The 20,805-nt window shown below is 37.5% G+C and overlaps 1 protein-coding gene across 4 annotated transcripts in view; it reads left to right on the top strand.

The window, feature by feature from the left end:
- Hpse2 (heparanase 2 (inactive)) overlaps nt 1-20,805 on the top strand; it is a 574,766-nt gene that overhangs the window by 83,319 nt on the left and 470,642 nt on the right. For all 4 annotated transcript variants that reach the window (XM_034509671.2, XM_076921673.1, XM_034509663.2 and 1 more), the window contains exon 3: nt 7,504-7,665. In XM_034509671.2, the coding sequence (XP_034365562.1) occupies nt 7,504-7,665 (162 nt within the window). The remainder of the gene's footprint in view (nt 1-7,503; nt 7,666-20,805) is intronic.

Genomic DNA, 20,805 nt, shown 5'->3' with positions numbered 1-20,805 from the left:
TGCGACGCTCTACCTCGCCGATAAGGAGAACGCCACACTCAGGATTCTTCTGACAGCATTTATTGAACAGCTCTTCAAGATGGAGAAAAGGGGAAGGACGCCGAGCTCAGAAAGCCCGCTGCTTAAATAGAGCTTTGGGAGACGTGCAGATCCCTTATTGGCTCAAATCTTTCATCCAATTGTCATACTCGGTTTTCGAGCCATGCGCAGGCACATTCTCAAGTAAAGCTTCCGTGAAGAACCAGGAAGCAGAAGCCTGCACCATCTTTTAATGGCGAATGCGGCTCCTCACATCTCCCCCTTCCTTATTAAACTGCAACAACAATCGAGGGCTGTTAGGTTGCCGATCTAGCCCACCGTTCTACCGATAGGCGTTCAAGGCAGTTAAACAGTACGAGACCCTCCACACCTTTTATCCCATGCAATGGGAACCTGAGCCCCGGGAAGTGTGGAGGACCACCACTAGGATACCTGGTGCAATGGGAACACCAGCCCTCAGGATATCCTATTAAGTGATGGTGTCTCATTGTTTAAGCAGATTCAACCAGGCTTGAGGGGATGTTCCCTGCTCCACGGCAAGCAATGCTTGCATGATCACCACCTTATCCTTTTGATGTTGTTTGAATTTGCAGAGCAACCAGAGGGTAAGCAGCACTCCCCCAAAGATCATGCAGCCAAATAACCCTACCCCCACCCATTCCTTAAAGTAAGAAAAGACCGAAGAGATCCATGAGGAGAGTCCCTGGGTCAAGGAGAAATCCAAGCGAGTAGAATTGATCTGGACGGTAGCAATCTGCAATCGTCGCATGGTCTCATCAAAATCAGCCGTCCAATTCTGCAATAGCTGCTGAGATAAGGTTCTTGAAAGGTTAGCTGCCCGAGTAAAATTTTCATATTGAATGAAGGTATTTATATATACAAGCAGGAGAACACAGGTGAAAACACTTTACCACATGCACCATACAGCTGAGGTCACTAGATAGCAAAACAAGCTATGTGGGATAAACAATATATTTATCAGAGTGTGCTTCAGCTGTTATAGGCTTTTGACAACCAAGTCTTTCATCAGGGTATATGGTTCCAGATGGCTGCAAAGTTGATCTAGCTGCTTTTATCTGTTGCCGTACCAAAGCCATCAGTTTGTTGAACAGCATGAACCCGAGAGACAAAAGACTTAGTATCTAAACTGTTGATATAAAAGCGACACTCTTTAAGGCAACACACAACTTCCCCTGTTGGAGAAGTGAAAGGTCTAAGCCTTGTACCCACAAATTTTCAATAGAATTATACCAATGAAATCCTTGAATTTTGCATCAGCTTAGTAACAATTATACAGATTAAGACAGCCTAATATTAACCACCTCAGTCCCCAAGTCCAGGGAATTGGGGTGCCGACTCCTCATTAACTTCTTCAAGCTGAACATGGGCGTTGACTTTTAGAAGAGGAATGAGGGGAAGGGTAAATTGATAAGCATCTGAAGTCTGTCTTAACTGCATCCAGCTGGAAGTCCAGGGCATCAGTGAACATGCAGGTGATAAGATTCATTCTCCAAAGCTGTGTATTCTGCAATATACAAATCTCAAAACAAGTTTTAGTATCTAGATAATTATTTTGATTCTCTGAAATCTAGTGTTCTGGAGGCCTACCTCTGTCATGTCTGATCCATATAATTCTGGAAGACATAACTACTACCTTAATGACCTCATCAGAAAACTCATAGAAAAACCTTTTTTTCCAAATTAGCCTTTCCTTAAGCCAGTAACCAGAAAAACCTTTACATTGAGTTTTTATCCAGAAAAATATAACTATATAACTCAGAATCACACCCATTTTGAAAGTTAAATCAATTAATATTATCATTCTGCTTAGCTCTCTGTCTAGAGCAGCCTTACATTTATTTCTCGCGTCTTTAAAGCCTTTTTCATCTGTTTTTACTCACTTATTTCTTGCCCCATTTTCGTTACTATAACATTTATTTATCTGTTTGGCTCTCTTGACTCAGAGCAGCCTGTAATTTACTCCTTGCATCTTTAAATCCTTTTTCATCTGTTTCTATTTACTTATTTCTTGCCCCGTTTTTGTTACTATGCAATCACCTTTGTTTCACTTCCGAATTCAGCCAGCTCCGTCAGTCGACTGGTTCTCCAGCGCAGGGTGTCTTCCACTGTATCCCGCTTACTGGAGTCCCTTGCAGAAAAGCATCTAGACTCTCCGCGCCATCAGTTCTGAATCCTCTGCGAGCCAACAGGGTCCTTCGTGACTGGTCAAAACCCCGAGATGTTCGGCTTCATCCCGGGTTTCGGTTCCACTTGTAGCACGCTACCTCACCGATAAGGAGAACGCCACACTTAGGATTCTTCTGACAGCATTTATTGAACAGCTCTTCAAGATGGAGAAAAGGGGAAGGACGCTGAGCTCAGAAAGCCTGCTGCTTAAATAGAGCTCTGGGAGACGTGCAGATCCCTCATTGGCTCAAATCTTTCATCCAATTGTCATACTCGGTTTTTGCGCCATGTGCAGGCGCATTCTCAAGTAAAGCTTCCATGAAGAACCAGGAAGCAGAAGCCTGCGCCATCTTTTAATGGCGAATGCGGCTCCTCACAGGTATCCAGTTTTTGACTGGGACAGATGACATCTACAAGTGTGTTGGGTTGCATTTATAGCTATCATGTTACAGATGTGTTCTATGGGCTGAATGTTTCACATACCTGATGCAGATCTATTAATCTTGTTTGATTTTATATTTGTATCATAAATGTCTTGATTATTTAATACCATGTTTTCTTTATTATCATCAGAATGTGGCAATTCATTAACACTGTCCTCAAATACTGCTAGTCTTTCTACTATGTGACCAAGTTGAGACATCCATGTAATCACGTGGTGAAGGTGATACTTCCAAAAAAATTTTTGAGACAGGGTCTTAGTAGCTCAGGCTGATGTTAAATTAAAAATTTCCCTGCTTAAATCTCTTGATTGTTAAGATTTCAGAGGAGCAGCATTATGAGAGAAAGCAAATTAGAACTAAAATTGGTACCAGAAAGTGGGTTATTGCTATGACAGGCCTGACCTTGTTTTGGGAGTTTGTGGAAGTGTTTTGAACTTTGGGCTGAAAAAAACCATTAGATGTTCAAAGTTTAATGGATATTCTGTGGAAACTTGTGAGAGAAATGTAGATGATAGAGGCCTAGCTTGTGAAATTACAGAGGGAAGCAAAGACTCTATCAGGGCCATTTGTGTGGAGTTTGTGAATTAGGAATCTGCGGTCCTGGCCAACTGGAAATTAAAAAAAAATCAGCTCTGATTAACAAAAGATCATTACCACTGAAGTGAAATCATCACTTTACTAGGTAATTAGGTGGGGTTAAAAATTAGGTGTGATCAGGAATAACAACCACTATTGAGGCATAATCTGGGAAGTCTTTACTCAGGGTGAGCACATAGAATCTGTGGTCTAGATTGGGTCAAGACTACATCTCAAGATAGTAGGTGAACTAGGTAATATGTCTTCCACATGGTACTCATTCTGGAAGTATGAAAGCTGCAGGATTAGAGGCGTCATGGAGAACAACTGGAGTTTAGCACTGTGAGAGGCCAGGAGGTATCATTGGTGCAGGTGTACACTTGTTTGTAGTAGATACTCCAGCATAATGGAGATGCCAAGACTATGGGATAACTACCAAGGATTGAAGCAGGTGTGGGTGGAGCCAGCCAAAGTCTTCCAGACAAGCTGTGTGAGCCACAGGTGGCAGCAAAGTGAGGCTACTGGCTTCTTTGGAGCCCAGGTTATCATGATGGAGTGCCAGGCATTGGACATTGAGTTCTTATACTGTTGAAGTTTGGTTTTGCTTTGCTTTTTATTGTTTTTTTGTGCTCTTTCATCTTGCAGTAAGAAAATATTTTATTCATTTTGGGTTTTGCAGGAGCCCATAGCCGAGAGACTTTGGATTTTTAAAGAGACACTGGGCTTTAGAAGAAAACTTGGATTTTTAAAGTGTTGAAAAATTTTTTTATTGGATATTTTATTTACATTTCAGATGCAACCCCCTTTCCCCATTTCCCCACTCCCTAGAAAGCCCCTATCCCATGCCCCCTTTTCCTTTTTGCATTTATAAAGTGTTGAAAAATTTAAAGATAATGGGACTTTAAAATTATGCTATGTATACTTGGGGGGAAAACAGGAAAGGAAAGATTATGGTTTAATGATGGCATGTCTGTGTATTTAGTTGACAAGGGGCCATTTCTGCTGGTTGGTTTTTGTTGACTTTACACAGCACAAACTACATTTCTGTGGAGAGGGAACTTCAGTTGAGGAATTGTCTTATCAGATTGGCCTGTGGACGTGCTTGTGTGTCTTTTTTTTTTTTAATTGATGTGGGATGAGGGTTCAGACCTCTGTGGGTAGTGACAGCACTGGGGAGGTAGTCTTGGGTTGTATAAGAAAGAAAGCAGCAAGCCATGGATGGAAAGCCAGTAAACAGCTTACATATATGGCTCCTGCCTCTTGTCCTACCTGAGTTCTTACCCCGACTTCCCTCAAGGATAGACTGTGATCAAGATGTGTAAGCCAAATAAACCCTTTCCTCACCAGGTTGATTTTGGTCGATTTTTTTTATCATAGCAACAGAAGTCTAAGTATGAAAGACAGAACTTACTCAGTAACCCAGGCTGTTCATAAATGCAAGATCCTCCTGCTTCAACCTTTTAAGTGGTAGGATTACAAAAGCCAGGCAAGGCAGCACTTTGCCTGGCTCCAACTTATTTAGAAAGTTACTGTGTTGAGCCTTTCTTTTTTTAAGTCCTCCCCACCCCCAGGATTCCATTTCTCTATTGAGTTTTTTGTTTTTATCTTTCATTGTCTTCCTCTTTTATATTCAGCTGTTTTTCTCAAAGGTCATTGATCTTTCTTGAAAACCATTTTTTGGGGATTCTTTATCAATTATTTTATTAATATTAATATATTTTGAAGCAGTTAATAGAAAGTTATGGACTTTTGGTGGAGTCATGTTGCTCTTTCATATTTCTTGTGCTTTTATGTTGGGGATTGTACACCTGTTGGTATTGATGTCTTTAACTTTCAATTGTAGGTCTTATGGCATGGCCTTCTCTTGATCATCTTCTTCTTTTTTTACTGGTGTAGTATTGAGCTCAATTTGTGTGTGTGTGTGTGTGTGTGTGTGTGTGTGTGAGAGAGAGAGAGAGAGAGAGAGAGAGAGAGAGAGAGAGAGAGAGAGAGAGAGAGAGAGAGAGAGAGGTATGTGTGTGCCAGGGTCAATGTGGTTTAATCTTGTCTTGAACTTGCTATATAGATGAGGCTGGCTTAATTTTCCTGTCTTTATCTGTTGGAATTATGTGTGTATGTTACCACACTCAGCTGTGTTGCGCTTAATTCTAATTAAACCATGTATTGTAGTTTTCCTGTGGCTTCTGAGACATATTTGGTAGGTTCTGATTGTATGCTTAATTGTGAAACCTGAGTTACCTACCTTGTAGGGCTCAGATGAATGTGGTCTGCCTGACGGCTGTTTTATAAACAGAAAACTATATATGTTAGGACTTTTTTGTAGTTACTCCTTTAAACTTCTTTGTCACTGTGGACTTTGAATACATTAGTGGTGACTGGTGCCACTGTCTTTCTGGAGCAGCTATACCAGTTGTGTAATTCCCCCTGTGTTTACTTTAGAGGTTAACATTCAGTAATCTTCAGTTTGTCTCTCCTTGGAGCAGGGGTTTCAGCTGTAGGCTTTTGTCTCTCATTTCTTTATGTTGAAATATCCACCTAAGTTTTAAACAGTATAAGTGTGTACTTTTTTAAACAAAAATTATTAATCATTCCAACCGTTTACATCTCAAATGATATCCCACTTCCCAGTTACCCCTTCGTAAACTCCACATCCCTCATCTGCCCTCTCTCCCCTCCCCTTTACTTCTATGAGGGTGCTCCCACACCCTTTCCCACCCCACCACTCCAGTATCCCCCTACACTGGGGCATCAAGCCCCGACAAGGCCAAGGGCCTCCCCTCCCATTGTTGTCAGGCAAGACCATCCTCTGCTATATTTGTATCTGGAGCCATGGATCCCTCCCTGTACACTCCCTGGTTGGTGGTTTAGACTCTCGGAGCACTGGGTTTTGATTTAACTAAATCTCTGTAAATAAGTTTCATAAATTCTGAGATTCACTATTTATGTCATTTAGCTAATTTTACTTCCTGTTTTTATAAATCAGTACAAATATAGTTAGTCATAAATAATACATTATTTCCAACCAATTCTTGTTTTACCTAAGAACTAGAATGTACTGTTTTCAAATGTGGCTAGTACATGTGGTCACATGCATTGTTTTGAATTTCTATTTATAGATGGGATATTCTTTGGGGGTTGTCTAGTAAGAGCTTGCTTATCTAGAACAATGTTCCACCCTTCATGCCATGTCCTGTTCTGTATGTTCTGGTAGTTGTTTTTGAGCATTGCTTAAAGAGACGGGCTCTTTCTATTGGTATCCTTCATATGGGCATTTTTACTGCATTTGAAACTATTAATGTCAACAGTGCCAGAGACAGTTTTTTTTTTTTTTTTTTTTTAGTTCTTTCCCCATAAAATCTTTTGATTAGCTATGAAAAACTTGCAAGTTTCTAGAATTGCCATTCAGACTGATAGCATCATTTGTTTCTATTAGAATCAGCCAAATTATATTTTAATTGGCAAAAAGGGGCAAGTAACTTCCATACACTATGTTATATAGAATGTGTTTTCTAATGGTTGGGAAGCATTCTCAAAGAAAGTTTATATTTGAGGAAGAATGTTTTCTGGTATATTTGCTTTTAGTACAAAATCACACTGGGGTATAAAAGGCAACCTGCCATTAATGAATAGCAGGCCAGAGGCTTTGGTGACTCTAGCTCTTTTTCTTACTTTGGAGACTCTAACATCTTTCTGGTTTGAAAAAAGTGATTTCCTAGTCAGACTGAAACTACTTTCCCAGAAATATGTGAAATACAGCAGGAGAGTCCCTGATCAGGTATCCATGGAATGGCAGCCCTAACTTAGGCTGAATGTCTAGCTGAAAAATGAATTGAAAATAAGCCAAATATTTAGAATATTTATCTCTGGTCTTAAGGCATAGGTAGAAGAAGTTAACTTCATAGTTCCTAGTATTCAAAGTTGTTTTATTATTCTTTCTGAAGAATGGTGAATGATGTTTAGAAAAGGATTCAGAAGGTAAGTAAATCCTGGAGGTGAGCTAAGAAGGAACATGTTTAATTGGAGTCTTTAGTTAGGCCAGAGAGCTAAGTAACAGAAATTGCCAGAGAATCAGGAAATGCAAAGAGAAACTTAAGGGATTTGGAGCTAAAGGACCCTCAGGGCTATTATTCCTCTATTTTATACATTTGATAAAAATGCTGCTAATTTATAAATTTTGTCATGCTGGGTAAAACCAAAAAACTTATGTAAATGAACATTCTGTTTTGTTTTTACTGCCTATCTTTTTTTTCTTTTTTAGATATTGTCCGGAGTGATGTTGCCTTGGACAAACAGAAAGGCTGTAAGATTGCCCAGCACCCTGATATTATGCTGGAGCTCCAGAGAGAGAAGGCAGCACAGATGCATCTGGTTCTTCTGAAGGAGCAATACTCCAATACTTACAGTAATCTCATATTAACAGGTAATAGAGTTTTGGGCATTGTTCTATATTGATGACCTCTGTCAGTTATCAAGTAAATGTTTGGGAGCTGCTAGTGTGGCATCCAGATGAGCCACATCTGCCTGTCTTCACCGACTCACTCTACTGCAGTTTCAATTGTAACGACTCCTCTCTTCCTTTAACAAATATTTCCTGAAGTCTGCAGATGTTTCTGGTTCAAAGTTATGGATGATTCTCTGTGTTGTTTTTTTCTTTTTAAATGACAGAACCAATGAGAACTTAATGAAGTTTTAGGAAAATACAGCTTTCTAAATGTGTGCCAATAGGTTTGAGAGGATTACTAAATTTGGAGTCTTTTTAAGAAGTAGCTATTTTCTTCTTTCTGCTAATGCCCTTTCTCTGAACTCAGTCAATATAAAAATGAAATGTAAAAGAGATAGTGATCTTTAGGCAGAACTGAGAGTATTCTATTCTTGAAAGTGTTTGAAAGTATCTGGGATTTGATTTTCTCTTTAAGCAGAGGTTTAGAGCTTAACTGTGCTTGCCCACACCCTTGGTTCAGAAGTAAATATATGTCAGAGCCACAAGGGAAAACAACCTTTTGCAAGACTACCTCAAAACTTTTCTGGTGAAGAACATGCAAATTTTATATTTTGTTAGGCTTTGTACAGATTTTCACTAACTCTAATGTGAGCATCCTTTAGGGTAAGATGCACTAAGAACACCTCAGTTACCTTCACTTTCTCGGTACCATCTAAGACCGACTTGATATCTGATTTGAATGAACCTTTTATAAGTCAAACTGTGCTTTCTTTTGTTTGTGAATGGTTTAGAATGAAAAAAAGATTGAGTATCTGACAGTCTATGAACATCACAAATTTATTTTTGTGGACTCTAAGTTAGGAAAATTTTAACATTTTTAACAGGCTGCATGGCATTCTACCAGGAATTGCTGAGTGGCAACCAAATTGTTTTGCTTTTGAAAAAGCACAAGACTCTTCCAGCTTTTCATCTTGTACCTGGTGGAAACCAACAGCTTGAGATGAAAGCCAGATTTAGATGTGGCTTTGGTGTGCAGAGAAGAGGATTGTGGGCTTCATAAGTGTAAGCCCTGGCTTTTGCTCTTTGATAGGTCATTGTGGAGGGAAAGCTTAAAAAATGATTTATGGCCATTGTGTGTATTTCCCTAAATTGGTTATTAAGACTGAGTTTAAGTTTTGATATTTGAAAAGAACATAGATTTTTCTCCAGGTTTCTTCCACTTACCCCAGAGTGTGCACATGTATACATATTTATCTTTTTCCAATTCAGTGATTAAAAATAAAGTATTTTTATTTTCTCTTATTCTAATATTTTTAGAATTGAATTAGCAGGGTCATACCCTGTATTCTTTATTATGGCATACAAAAGGCCTTAGGGTAATTCTAACCCTAAACTGTGGACCCAGAGTATGGCTCAAAGGCATATTAGCTTTGAAAACACAGTGTTCTATTGAGTTCAATGGAATCTTTCTAATTCTCAGTAACATAATCCCTTTGGATGTTTATTCTCAGTTCAAACTGTTGGAATCAACATTGTCAACTTTTACCCTGACAACTTGCTTACTTTCCACTAAACAAACTTACCCTAGAGAAGAGCCTCTTTCCTGCGCTCCCTTCTCCCAAGCCTCTTCAAAGCATTCTCAGGCACTTCCACATTTTTCATTCCTGTGCCTTTGTCCCAAGGTGGTACCTTGTAGCAGATAGAGTATTTGGTGTAGTCTGGTTTGTTTACTTGAAAGTTCAAAAGGTTTTGGTTCCAGGTGTTGGGAAGAGATGGAGCCATTTCAGTTTAGTGCCGATGGTGAAACTATTTTAATGTCCTTTAACTCACTCTTTGATTTTACACAGTGTGGCTTTCTAATTGTTATGAAGTTTAATCCTTGATTTCTTGTATAAATCCTGAGAACATAGTCTCCAGACAGCTAAACATAATATTTAAACATAACTGAACTAAGTTTTGTAAATATTTCCCTTTTCAGTGATGAATGTATATTGGTAAGGAGGGTGAAGTTGAAGGGGCAGAGACCTCTCAAATGAGTTGACTTTTCTTTACCAACACATTCAGAACACCTACTTGGTGATGTCTACTTATGCTTTCAATAGCTCCGGCATAGTGTATTTTGCAATGAAAGGCCTTAAAAAACTGGGCCACTAAAATCTCAGGAAAAGTTAAGTTTTCAGAATTTTTCCTACCCTCCCATATTATTTATAGACATTCCTGTGTGTAGTTTGTATAATAATTGCTTTGTGGCAAGTTAGTGGTATATATAACTATGTTTGAAGGGTGTGTATTCCATATCACAACATATCCTCATCTTCAGGTATTCTCCCTTGAGCTGACATGAATGCTAGCCTAGGTTGAGGTGAGAAGTGCCACTTAAATAGCATGTGTTTCAGCTGATGATATCTTTTCATCAGCTACACCTTAAAGGAGGGAAAAGGAAAATCTAACTTTGACTGTATTATGATCATTTACTAGAAAAAGACCTTTCAGCTCTATTGATGGTTAATGCTTATTAATAAAAACTAATACAGAAAAAAATCAACTTTAAGGCATTATATTTCTTTATTACATCATATTTAAAATATACTTATCAATATTATTTTCCATTTATTTGTTTGTTTATTATCTATCTATTTGATTGTTTAGTGTGTGTGTATACATGTGGGTCAGAGGACAACCTTTGGGAGTTGGTTCTTTCCTTCCTCTTGGTCATTAGGCTTGGTAGTAAGCACTTACCCGTTGAGCCATATCACCAGCCCTTTTCCAATGCTGTCTTAATGTTCTCATGTGAATGATTTACATGGTACTGCAAATACTACTTGCTTTACCTATCCTTGAGGGGTTTTGAAATGAACACTTAATGTTATTGGAAGGGAATAGAGCCATTCCAACAGTGATAAAATAGGACTATTTAAAACGTATCCTATAATCTTCATTCATTGCACACACACACACACACACACACACACACACACACACACACACACATTTATACTGAAGTCTCTTCAGCATGAGAGTCATCATTGTATACATTACAGAATAAACAACAAATAGGAAGAATGAAATAGGGAACTTTTAAGAGAAAACCAGGATCAATATTTCTTGTGCTCTCATGATTTTTAATATGGTAGTACTGTATAAACTTGTTGACATGTTCTGTTATAGACATTGTGAATTAATCTGAATACTGTTTTTAAGGAATGCTATTAACATGTCTTTATAAAGTTGAGATTTTCTCTTCCTCTCTGCCTCCTCCCTTCTTACAGGTATAAAAAGAACATTTGTGGTTGATTTTTGTAATCATGAAAAACAGATAAATCTAGTTGAACAAATACTTGAATTTCACTTAGAACAAAAGTTCCAGGAAGTCAAGGAGTATATTTGTGTAGAATTTTGAATAACACATAGAACATAGTGAATGATATTGTAATGAGGACACATTTAAAAAAATTACTTATTGTATGATGTCACTTAGTCACCTGTCTGCATTTGGACAGCATAAAACCACATAGCCATTAAGATAGATGGCATTAGTATACATACGTTTCAGTATTTCTTTATGAGGATTTTTTTTCATGTATTGGCTGCCAGTTTTAGTTTTGTGTCTTAACCTTTATCAAACTTGGAATTAGAGTAGGGATTTTTGTGCTCGGGTTTCTTGTGTTACTGTAGTTAACAAATAGAACAGAAGATTCTGTCTCTTTGCCCTGGCCCATTATGTGGGCATGAACTGAATGGAAGCGCTTTCATTAGTAGAACAAGACTGTACCCAGGTGCCATAATGTCTAGATACGTGTTTTTAGGCAAGTGTAAGGCTACAGTAGCCCATTAAACACAAAGTATATATTGATTTGAGTTTCCTTTGTAGCACCTTCTTAATAATCTAAATTCAAAGAGACTTTCCCAGTTTTACTGTTATTGACTAATTGTTTGTGTCATTAACTTGGCAATTCTGTGGAAGTTTAAAATAATTTCTGACAGTGTTTATTCATTTCAATTACAGTTTAAAATTAATTTTGCTACTGGTTTAAAGGAACTGATTTATGTTTTCTAAATGAATCCAGTGGATTCTCAACACAGTAAGTCCAGTTAACTGTCATTTCACAGGCTTTAGAGATCCCTATTTGACTCATTTGTGGTCTTATTTTCTTTACATATATGAATATGCTATAGTGTATCTGCATAAACTGCATCATTAAGTACTCCATGGTTTCTTCTTGTTTTCTCTAAATGTTTGAAGCAGCCTCATCTCTCTGCTTTCCTATATTCTCTTAGCTCATTCAAAACCATCATTTACAGCCTTTTGCACAGTAGCCCCACATTTTATATTTACATAAAAGGACAAGGAAATATCTCTTGATGACACTTTGTTTTGTAGGGCAGAAAGGTCATTTGTTTATCAGTATGAATATGGGTGGTTCTGGCCTTTGGGAGACTTTTAATGACTGCTTCTCTTTCTTTAGAGGTTATAGGACTGTTTACATTGTTTATCTGATCCTGATTTAACTTTGGTACCTGGTATCTGTCTAGAAAATTGTCCATTTCATCCAGATTTTCCAGTTTTGTTGAGTATAGGCTTTTGTATTAGCATTTTTTTTTTTTTTTTTGAGTATAGGCTTTTGTAGTAGGATCTGATGATATTTTGAATTTCCTCAGTTTCTTTTGTTATATCTCCCTTTTCATTTCTGATTTTGATAATTTGGATACTATTCTGTGCCCTCTGCTTAGTCTGGCTAAGGGTTTAACTATCTTGTTGATTTTCTCAAAGAACCAGCTCCTGGTTTTGTTGACTCTTTGTTTTTTTGTTTCTACTTGATTGATTCTAGCCCTGAGTTTGATTATTTTCTGCCATCTACTCCTGTTTTGTGTGTATTTGCTTCTTTTTCTTCTAGAGCTTTCAGGTGTGCTGTTAAGTTGCTATTATATGCACCCACTCTTTTTTTTTTTTTTTTGTTTTTTTTTTTTTTTTTTTTTTTTTTTTTTTTTTTTTTTGGAGGCACTCGGTTTTCCTGCTTTCATTGTGTCCCATAAGTTTGGGTATGTTATTCCTTGACCAAGTTATCATTGAGTAGGGTGTTGTTTGGCTTCCATGTGTATGTGGGTTTTCTGTTGTTTTTGTTGTTATTGAAGACCAGCCTTAGTCTGTGGTGATCTGATAGGATGCATGGGATTATTTAAATCTTCTCGTATCTGTTGAGCTTGTTTTGTGTCCATTTATATGGTTAGTTTTGGAGCAGGTATCATGAGGTGCTGAGAAGAAGGTATTTCAGGATGAAATACCTTTTCATTTGTAAACAAAAATTCTTTTGTTTTAGAATGAAATGTTCTATAAATATCTGTTAACTCCATTTGGTTCATAATTTCTGTTAGTTTCAATGTGTCTCTGTTTAGTTTCTGTTTTCATGATCTGTCCACTGCTTAGAGTGGGGTGTCAAAGTCTCCCACTATTATTGTGTGAGGGTGCAAAGTGTGCTTTGAGCTTTAGTAAAGTTTCTTTTATGAATGTGAGTGCTCTTGCATTTGGAGCATAGATGTTCAGAGTTGAGAGTTCTTCTTGGTAGATTTTGCCTTTGATGAGTATGAAGTATCCTTCCTTATCCTTTTTGATAACTTTTGATTGAAAATTGGTTTTATTTGATATTAGAATGGCTACTTCAGCTTGTTTCTTGGGACCATTTGCTTGGAAAATTGTTTTCTAGCCCTTTACTCTGAGGACGTGTCTGTCTTTGATACTGACATGCATTTCTCGTATGCAGCAAAATGCTGGGTCCTGTTTATTTATCCAGTCTATTAGTCTATGTCTTTTTATTGGGAGAATTGAGACCATTGATGTTAAGAGATATTAAGGAAAAGTGATTGTTGCTTCCTGATATTTTTCTTATTAGTGATGAAATTATGTTTGTGTTGCTCTCTTCTTTTGGGATCATTGAAAGACAATTACTTTCTTGCTTTTATAAGGGTGTAGTTTCCCTCCTTGTGTTGGAGTTTTCCATCTATTATCCTTTTTAGGACTGGATTTGTTGAAATATATAAATTTGTTTTTGTCATGGAATATATTGGTTTCTCCATCCATGGTAATTCAGAGTTTTGCTGGGTATAGTAGCTTGGGCTGGTATTTGTGTTGTTTTAGGGTCCATATGAGGTCTGCCCAGGATCTTCTAGCTTTCATAGTCTTTGGGGCGAAGTATTGTGTAATCCTGATAGTTCTGCCTTCATAAGTTACTTGACCTTTTCCCCTTACTGCTTTTAATATTCTTTCTTTGTTTTGTGCATTTAGTACTTTGACTATTATGTGATGGGAGGAATTTCTTTTCTGGTCCAATCTATTTGGAGTTCTGTAGGCTTCTTATATGTTCATGGACATCTCTTAGAGAAGTTTTCTTCTATAATTTTGTTGAAGATATTTACTGGTCCTTTAAGTTGAGAATCTTTGCTCTCTTCTATACCTATTAGCCTAAGGTTTGGTCTTCTCACTGTGTCCTTGATTTCCTGGATGTTTTGGGTTAGGAACTTTTTGCATTTTGCATTTTGCCTATTGTGTCAATGTTTTTTTATGGTATCTTCTGCATCTGAGATTCTCTCTTCTATCTCTTGTATTCTGTTAGTGATGCTTGTGTCTATGACTCCTGATGTCTTTCCTAGGTTTTCTATCTCCCGGGTTGTTGCCCTTTGTGATTTTTTTATTGTTTCTAATTTTATTTTTAGATCCTGGATGGTTTTGTTTAATTTCTTCACCTCTTTGGTTGTGTTTTCCTGTAATATTTTAAGGGATGGATTTTTGTGTTTCCTCGTTAAGGGTTTCTACCTGTTTACCTGTGTTCTCCTGTATTTTTTTTTTTAAGGGAATTACTTATGATCTTTTAAAAGTCCTCTATCATCATCATGAGAAGTGATTTTAAAGCAGTCTTGCTTTCCCAGTGTGTTAGTGTATCCAGGGCTTGCTGTGGTGGGAGAACTGGGTTCTGATGATGCCAAATAGCCTTGGTTTCTGTTGCTTATGTTCTTGTGCTTGCCTCTTGACGTGTGGTTATCTCTGGTGTTAGCTGGTTTTGCTGTCTCTTACTGTGGCTTGTCTTTCCTACAAGCCTGTATGTTAGCACTCCTGGGAGTCCAGCTCTTTCCCTGAGGTATTTGGGTATGGAGAAGTGTGGCACAGGGTCAGCTTTGGGTGCAGACAGAAACCGGAAGTCAGTGTATATTTTTTGATACCTCACTTTAAGCTCTAGGCACCTTGCTACTAGCCCCACCCAGGTGTCCTTGGATCTGGAAATGATACACACACACATATTAACTTATTTTAATATGTTTTAGCTCAGTGGTCAAGCTCTTCTTAGCCTTCTCTGGCTAGCCCATCTTTTTCACTCCCAGCTCAGCATGCTAAATCTTCCCTTTACTTGGTTGCCCAGTTTCCTTTTCCTTGTTCCGCCCCCTAAATCTGCCCTTAGCTTAATAATGTTTCTAATATCCCGCCTGCTGCCCAGGGTCCAGTCAGAGAAGCAACCAGTGGCCACTCTGCCTGAGATCTCACATAGCTTATGACTCTTTCTTTCTCTGAAGCATGGGGAAATCTTTCTATCCTCCCTTGTGTGAAGGGACTCTCTTAGGACTCAGCCAAAACAGAGTGTTAAGAAGCTCTTTTAAAAGATCCTGAGTTTTCTAGTTGGGGCAATGAGCATTTCAGTTCCATTTTTATTTCAGCTTGGGTTCCCTTTGATGTTTCTGTCTTCTTAGTGAATTCGGTTTTCAAATCTGGACTTATCTTCATCATTTCAGTCTTTTGGACTTGTATTTGCATTTCTTGGATATCACCCATGTATTTATTACTGTCCTCTTAGAGTTCAGTGAAGTACTTATATGTTTGTTAAAGTCCTTGAGTTCTTTAATAAAATTTGTAATTTTTTTCTTCTTGCCTGCCTCGGGGAAAACTAGAAGTCCTGCCTATTCCACCCAGCTCATTGGCTGCTATCATCTTTATTGATCTATCAAGAACCAATTGGGAACGGGACTTTCAGGGTTCACATTCAGATTCCTGATCAGATCATCAGAACCACCTCCTATAATTATAAGCAACAACTCATTCAAACTTTTCATGTTTCTCACTTTAAGGAAGATTCTTCCTACAATAAATCAACTTTTCTTTCATGTTGTAAAAGTATTGCATATGCATTGAAAAAAATCTTGGCAATTTTCTGAACCATGAGATAGCAGATAAACTTAGTTTCCTATACCACAAGTTCCTCATTCATATATTCAATCAGCTGATGATTAAAAACAATAAAAATAAATACCATATCTGCACTGAATGTGGATAGCATTTTCTTCTCATTATTTCCTAAACAACACAATGTCATACAATTATTTACATAGCACTTACATTGTACCAGACATTCTATGTGTATTAGTAAGCTTTCATTACTCTCATAAATGCTTAATACAAAGTACTTATAAAGGAAATACTTTAATTTAGTTTTTAGTACTGAGAATCCAAAGTCCAAATTATGTTTTGAAAGTTCTGTTGGAAGGGCCACCTCTTGCTTGATTCATATGATGGATGGTTATGTATATAAGAAGTTAAGAAATAAAGAAACAGGGCAATATTGCTACTTTTATCACATTCCTCTCATAAGAACCATCAGTCTTTTCAGAGACAGGATCTCTCAGTTAATGAACTCCCACTAGATCATGTCTGTAAAGGTTCTACAATTTTCCAGTATTGCTATTCATTAAACTTTCAACAGATGGTCACTTGAATACTTGAATCATAAATGTAGGTAATTAGAGATTCTCTAAAGCATAGAAGAGGTTTTATGTATATAGATGATATGTATATATATTTTATATAAGTGATTCAGTTATTCTTAAATTTTGGTATTCATAGGGAATTTTAGAATCCCTTATTGTTACTAAGAATAACTGCATATTTTTGTATATTTAAAAATAACTAAAATATGTGTGCTGTTATATATATATTTGGTTTTTCGAGACAGGGTTTCTCTGTGTAGCCCTGGCTGTCCTGGAACTCACTCTGTAGACCAGGCTGGCCTCAAACTCAGAAATCCGCCTGCCTCTGCCTCCCAAGTGCTGGGATTAAAGGCGTGTGCCACCACCTCCCGGCTTTAGATATATTTTTATAATTAAGATTCTATGTTGAAAAGAGAAGATAGTGGATGATACACATATATGGAATGCTAAAATCTTTGGGACATAAATCGCAATAGGGTGTAGCTATTCTAAGATATGGATGATTGCAAGAAAACATTAGTTTTAGTAAGAAAGAAAGGAAACTTTGGAAATGAGAAGCAAAGAGTCTGGAGTTGCTTGGCCTCCCAGTGTGAGTGCAGCTTAGGAGGAACCTTGGCTTAAGACAAAGGAGAGCCTCAGGAAACTCCTGCTGCCCTTTCAATAATAGATAACTGAGGGGATAAAGGAGGAAGGGAGGGGAAGAAAAAGCAAGGGGAGGGAGACAGGAAAGAAGAGGGGGGTAGAGGTGTGAAGGGACTCTCTTAGGACTCAGCCAAAACAGAGTGTTAAGAAGCTCTTTTAAAAGATCCTGAGTTTTCTAGTTGGGGCAATGAGCATTTCAGTTCCATTTTTATTTCAGCTTGGGTTCCCTTTGATGTTTCTGTCTTCTTAGTGAATTCGGTTTTCAAATCTGGACTTATCTTCATCATTTCAGTCTTTTGGACTTGTATTTGCATTTCTTGGATATCACCCATGTATTTATTACTGTCCTCTTAGAGTTCAGTGAAGTACTTATATGTTTGTTAAAGTCCTTGAGTTCTTTAATAAAATTTGTAATTTTTTTCTTCTTGATTCTGTGTCCTGGGCAGTTATCATTAGTGGTGCAATATTAGAATAGTATTAGCCAATATAAAAAAATAAATGCTATCGGAACATATAAAAAATAATATTCTCGCCATCATCATGACCTATCATCACCTGGGTAATTTTGTAATTCAAGAAAATTTGTTTTGAGTAAATAATTCTTTGAGCACATACACTTTGTGACAAGCTCTGCAGTGCTGCTCCTGTGTTCACCAGCGGGCTTTGTATGTCTTTAGGACAGAGACTGAGTTAGGTTCCCTTTTACTGGTCCATGATAAGCACTGTCGTGGGAAGGAGAAGGAATTAAGAAATTGTACTTCCTGCAGAGAATTTGCAGTCACAAAATACAATTAATGGAAGTCTTTGCATTTATAGGATGCCTTAAATTTTACACTTAAATTGTTATTTAAAACACTGAAATCAATAAGAAAAATTCAAGGACTATAAAGAAGAAATATATTAATATATAATGAAGAAACATAACTGACAGAGAATTGTGTGGGACAATGTTAATCAACAGAACAAACATTTATAAATATGTAAATAAACATTAAAGAATGCACTCAAAAGTGGTTTTAGATGAGGAAGCAGCAATGTGGCTTGAGAAGCAAAGGTCCCTTCCTTCATAGCTTACTCTGGGAACACAGAACACGTGTCACTGGGCTGTATTCTAACTCCAGCCTGAAGATTACTTTTCAATCTGTGTATAAAATGGAGAAAAGCTGAGTCAAAACTTCACAGTCTTCCATGAGGTAGACATCGATTTTGAGTCCTAGATACTACCCAAAGATGGGCCTGGTACATGTGCTGTATGTACAACTACAAGAAATTGCTTGGAGGTAAGGGTGCTTGTGCCCTGTCCCCGTGAGTGACTGCAAAGAATCAGGCCTTCTCTGCTCTAGAAGGGAGTTGCATGTAGATGTCATATCCCCTGCCTAGGCTTTTCTCCTTTATCATACACTTCTCTCATTTAGTAGGTAATCTCAATATAGTAGGCCAGCATTGTTCTGTCATTTATGCTCCTCTTCCTGTTCTCAGGCTAGTCTTAGTTTGGAGCTTCTGGCTCCTGGGTGCTGAGATTACCTTAGGTCATCTGATTACACTTCTTCACCTTTCTCTTTTCATTCTCTTTGGCTGGAGCTGCTTTATCTCCTCCCTTTGTCTTTATTGTTTCATCTTCTGTTCACTTTCTCTCTTTCAATTTCCCAATTTAATCTGATACTAACTGCTAGTCTTACTCTGTTTATTTCCCTTCCATTTTCCCTCTGAATAACTAATATCTTAGTGTATACTATATTGCCCTTGGTCTTTCATTCTCCTTAAATGTTTTGAGTTGAAGAAGTGGTTGATTTTAATCAGCTATTACTGTGTTTTTGTAGTGAGACTCTCTCCTTGGATATGCTTACTTACACAGGTGTTTTTCTGCATTTGGAGCAGTGCTAAGGTACAAGTCTAGTACTCTGAGCATGTGGGTCTGAGGGTTAGCTACTGAGCTATACCCCCAATCCACAGTAATAATAATACCTCAAACCTACTACAACCTAGTCACACTTGAATACTGCAGATACTACTACTGATTGAATATAGGTGATTTTTTTTTAAAAAAATTCAGACAATAGCCTAATCCCAGATATGCTAAAATAAAAGAAACATGAAAAATCAAGGCAGCACAATTTCTCTGAAAATTATTGATTTCACAGTAATGGAATACAATGAGAATTAATTATATGAAATTCCAGACAGAACATTGAAAAGAATGTTTAAAACTATTTTTAATGAAATTTAAAGAGGACATGAATAAATTCTAAATGAATTCTAAGAGGATGAAAGTAGTCCTCTTATGGAAGAGGGTAAAAAAGAGAATTCAATAAAGAGAGAAGTAAATCAAAAATTTGGAAAAACTCTAGGAGACAGAGCAGATGGAAAGTACCAGGAGAACATGACCTACACAATCAACTAAGCAGGGCTTACATGGGCTCACAGAGACTGAAGTGACAAACATGGGACATGCATGGGTCTGTACCAACTCCTCTGCACAGATGTTATGACTAGTATAGTAGCTTGCTGTTTTTGTGGGACTCCTGATAGCGGGATCTGGAGCATCTTTGGCTCTTGCCTGTTCCTGAGACTCTTCCTCCTGTTGGGCTGCCCTTGATATGAGGGCTTTTACATTGTCTTACCATATCTTGTTTTGTTCTGTTTGACTGTTGTCTCTGGAAGACCTGGTCGTTTCTGAAGAGGAAACAGAAGAGGAATGGATCTTTTGGAGAGGGTAGGTGGGAGTAGCTGGGAGGAGAGTAGAAGGAGGAGAAACTGGGCAGGATGTATTACATGAAAGAAGAATCTATTTTCAATTAAAAAAAAAAACCCTCAAGTCAGATAAACAACAACAAAACCCACAAAAAGATCCATGGAAAGACTCACAATAAAATAGATCAAGAGGAAGACAGATTATCAGAGCATGAAGACAAAGTAGATTAATTAGAATAGTCAGAGAGTTACAAAGGTAGCATATTAAGAAAGGACACACAGACATGAGATCTATGGAATATTATTAAAAGACTAACATATGAATCATGGAAATAAAAGACGGAGAAGTTGCTCAAGCTAAAGGCATAGAAAACATTCAATAAAAAAATAGGAGAAAATACCCCAAACCCAGGGATAGAGATCATCCTGCAGGTAGAGGAGGCATTTAGAATGCAAAATAAATGAGACCAGAAAAGAAAGACTATACAGAATAACAGCAATTTTTTTCCCATCGATTCTATTTTTTTTTTTTTTTTTTTTTTTTTTTTTTTGGACAGCAAATTTCTTAACAGAAATTATAAGGCTAGGAAATAGGATGTTTAATATCAAGCTTTGAAAGATGGTAACTGTCAACCCAGCAAATTGATTCATAAGTAAAGAAGAATGAAAAACTTCCCATGATAAGCACAAACTAAAGGAATTCCTGACTAAGTGAGGGCTACAGGAATTCTGTATGCAGGTGCTAATAGACAGAAGAGAGAAAGACACAACCTATAAAGCCACAGGAAAAGATGAACTGAATTAGAAAAGCAAATAGGCAAGTGAGAATTAAGGAAGTAGCAAACATTGAAAAAAAAACCCCAAGGAATACATTTTTAAGGAATAACTGAATCTTCTTTTGTGATTTTGTTTTTATTTTATGTGTATGGATGTATTGCTTACACATATGTCTGTGAGGCATATGTGTGTGGTACCCATGGAGGCCTGAAGAGGGCATCAGATATCTCTAGAACTGGAGTTACAGATGGTTTTTAGCAGCCA

The sequence above is a fragment of the Arvicanthis niloticus genome, chromosome 1 (assembly GCF_011762505.2).
Source record: "Arvicanthis niloticus isolate mArvNil1 chromosome 1, mArvNil1.pat.X, whole genome shotgun sequence".
NCBI classification, from domain to species: domain Eukaryota; kingdom Metazoa; phylum Chordata; class Mammalia; order Rodentia; family Muridae; genus Arvicanthis; species Arvicanthis niloticus.
This window is presented reverse-complemented; position numbering and strand designations above follow the sequence as displayed.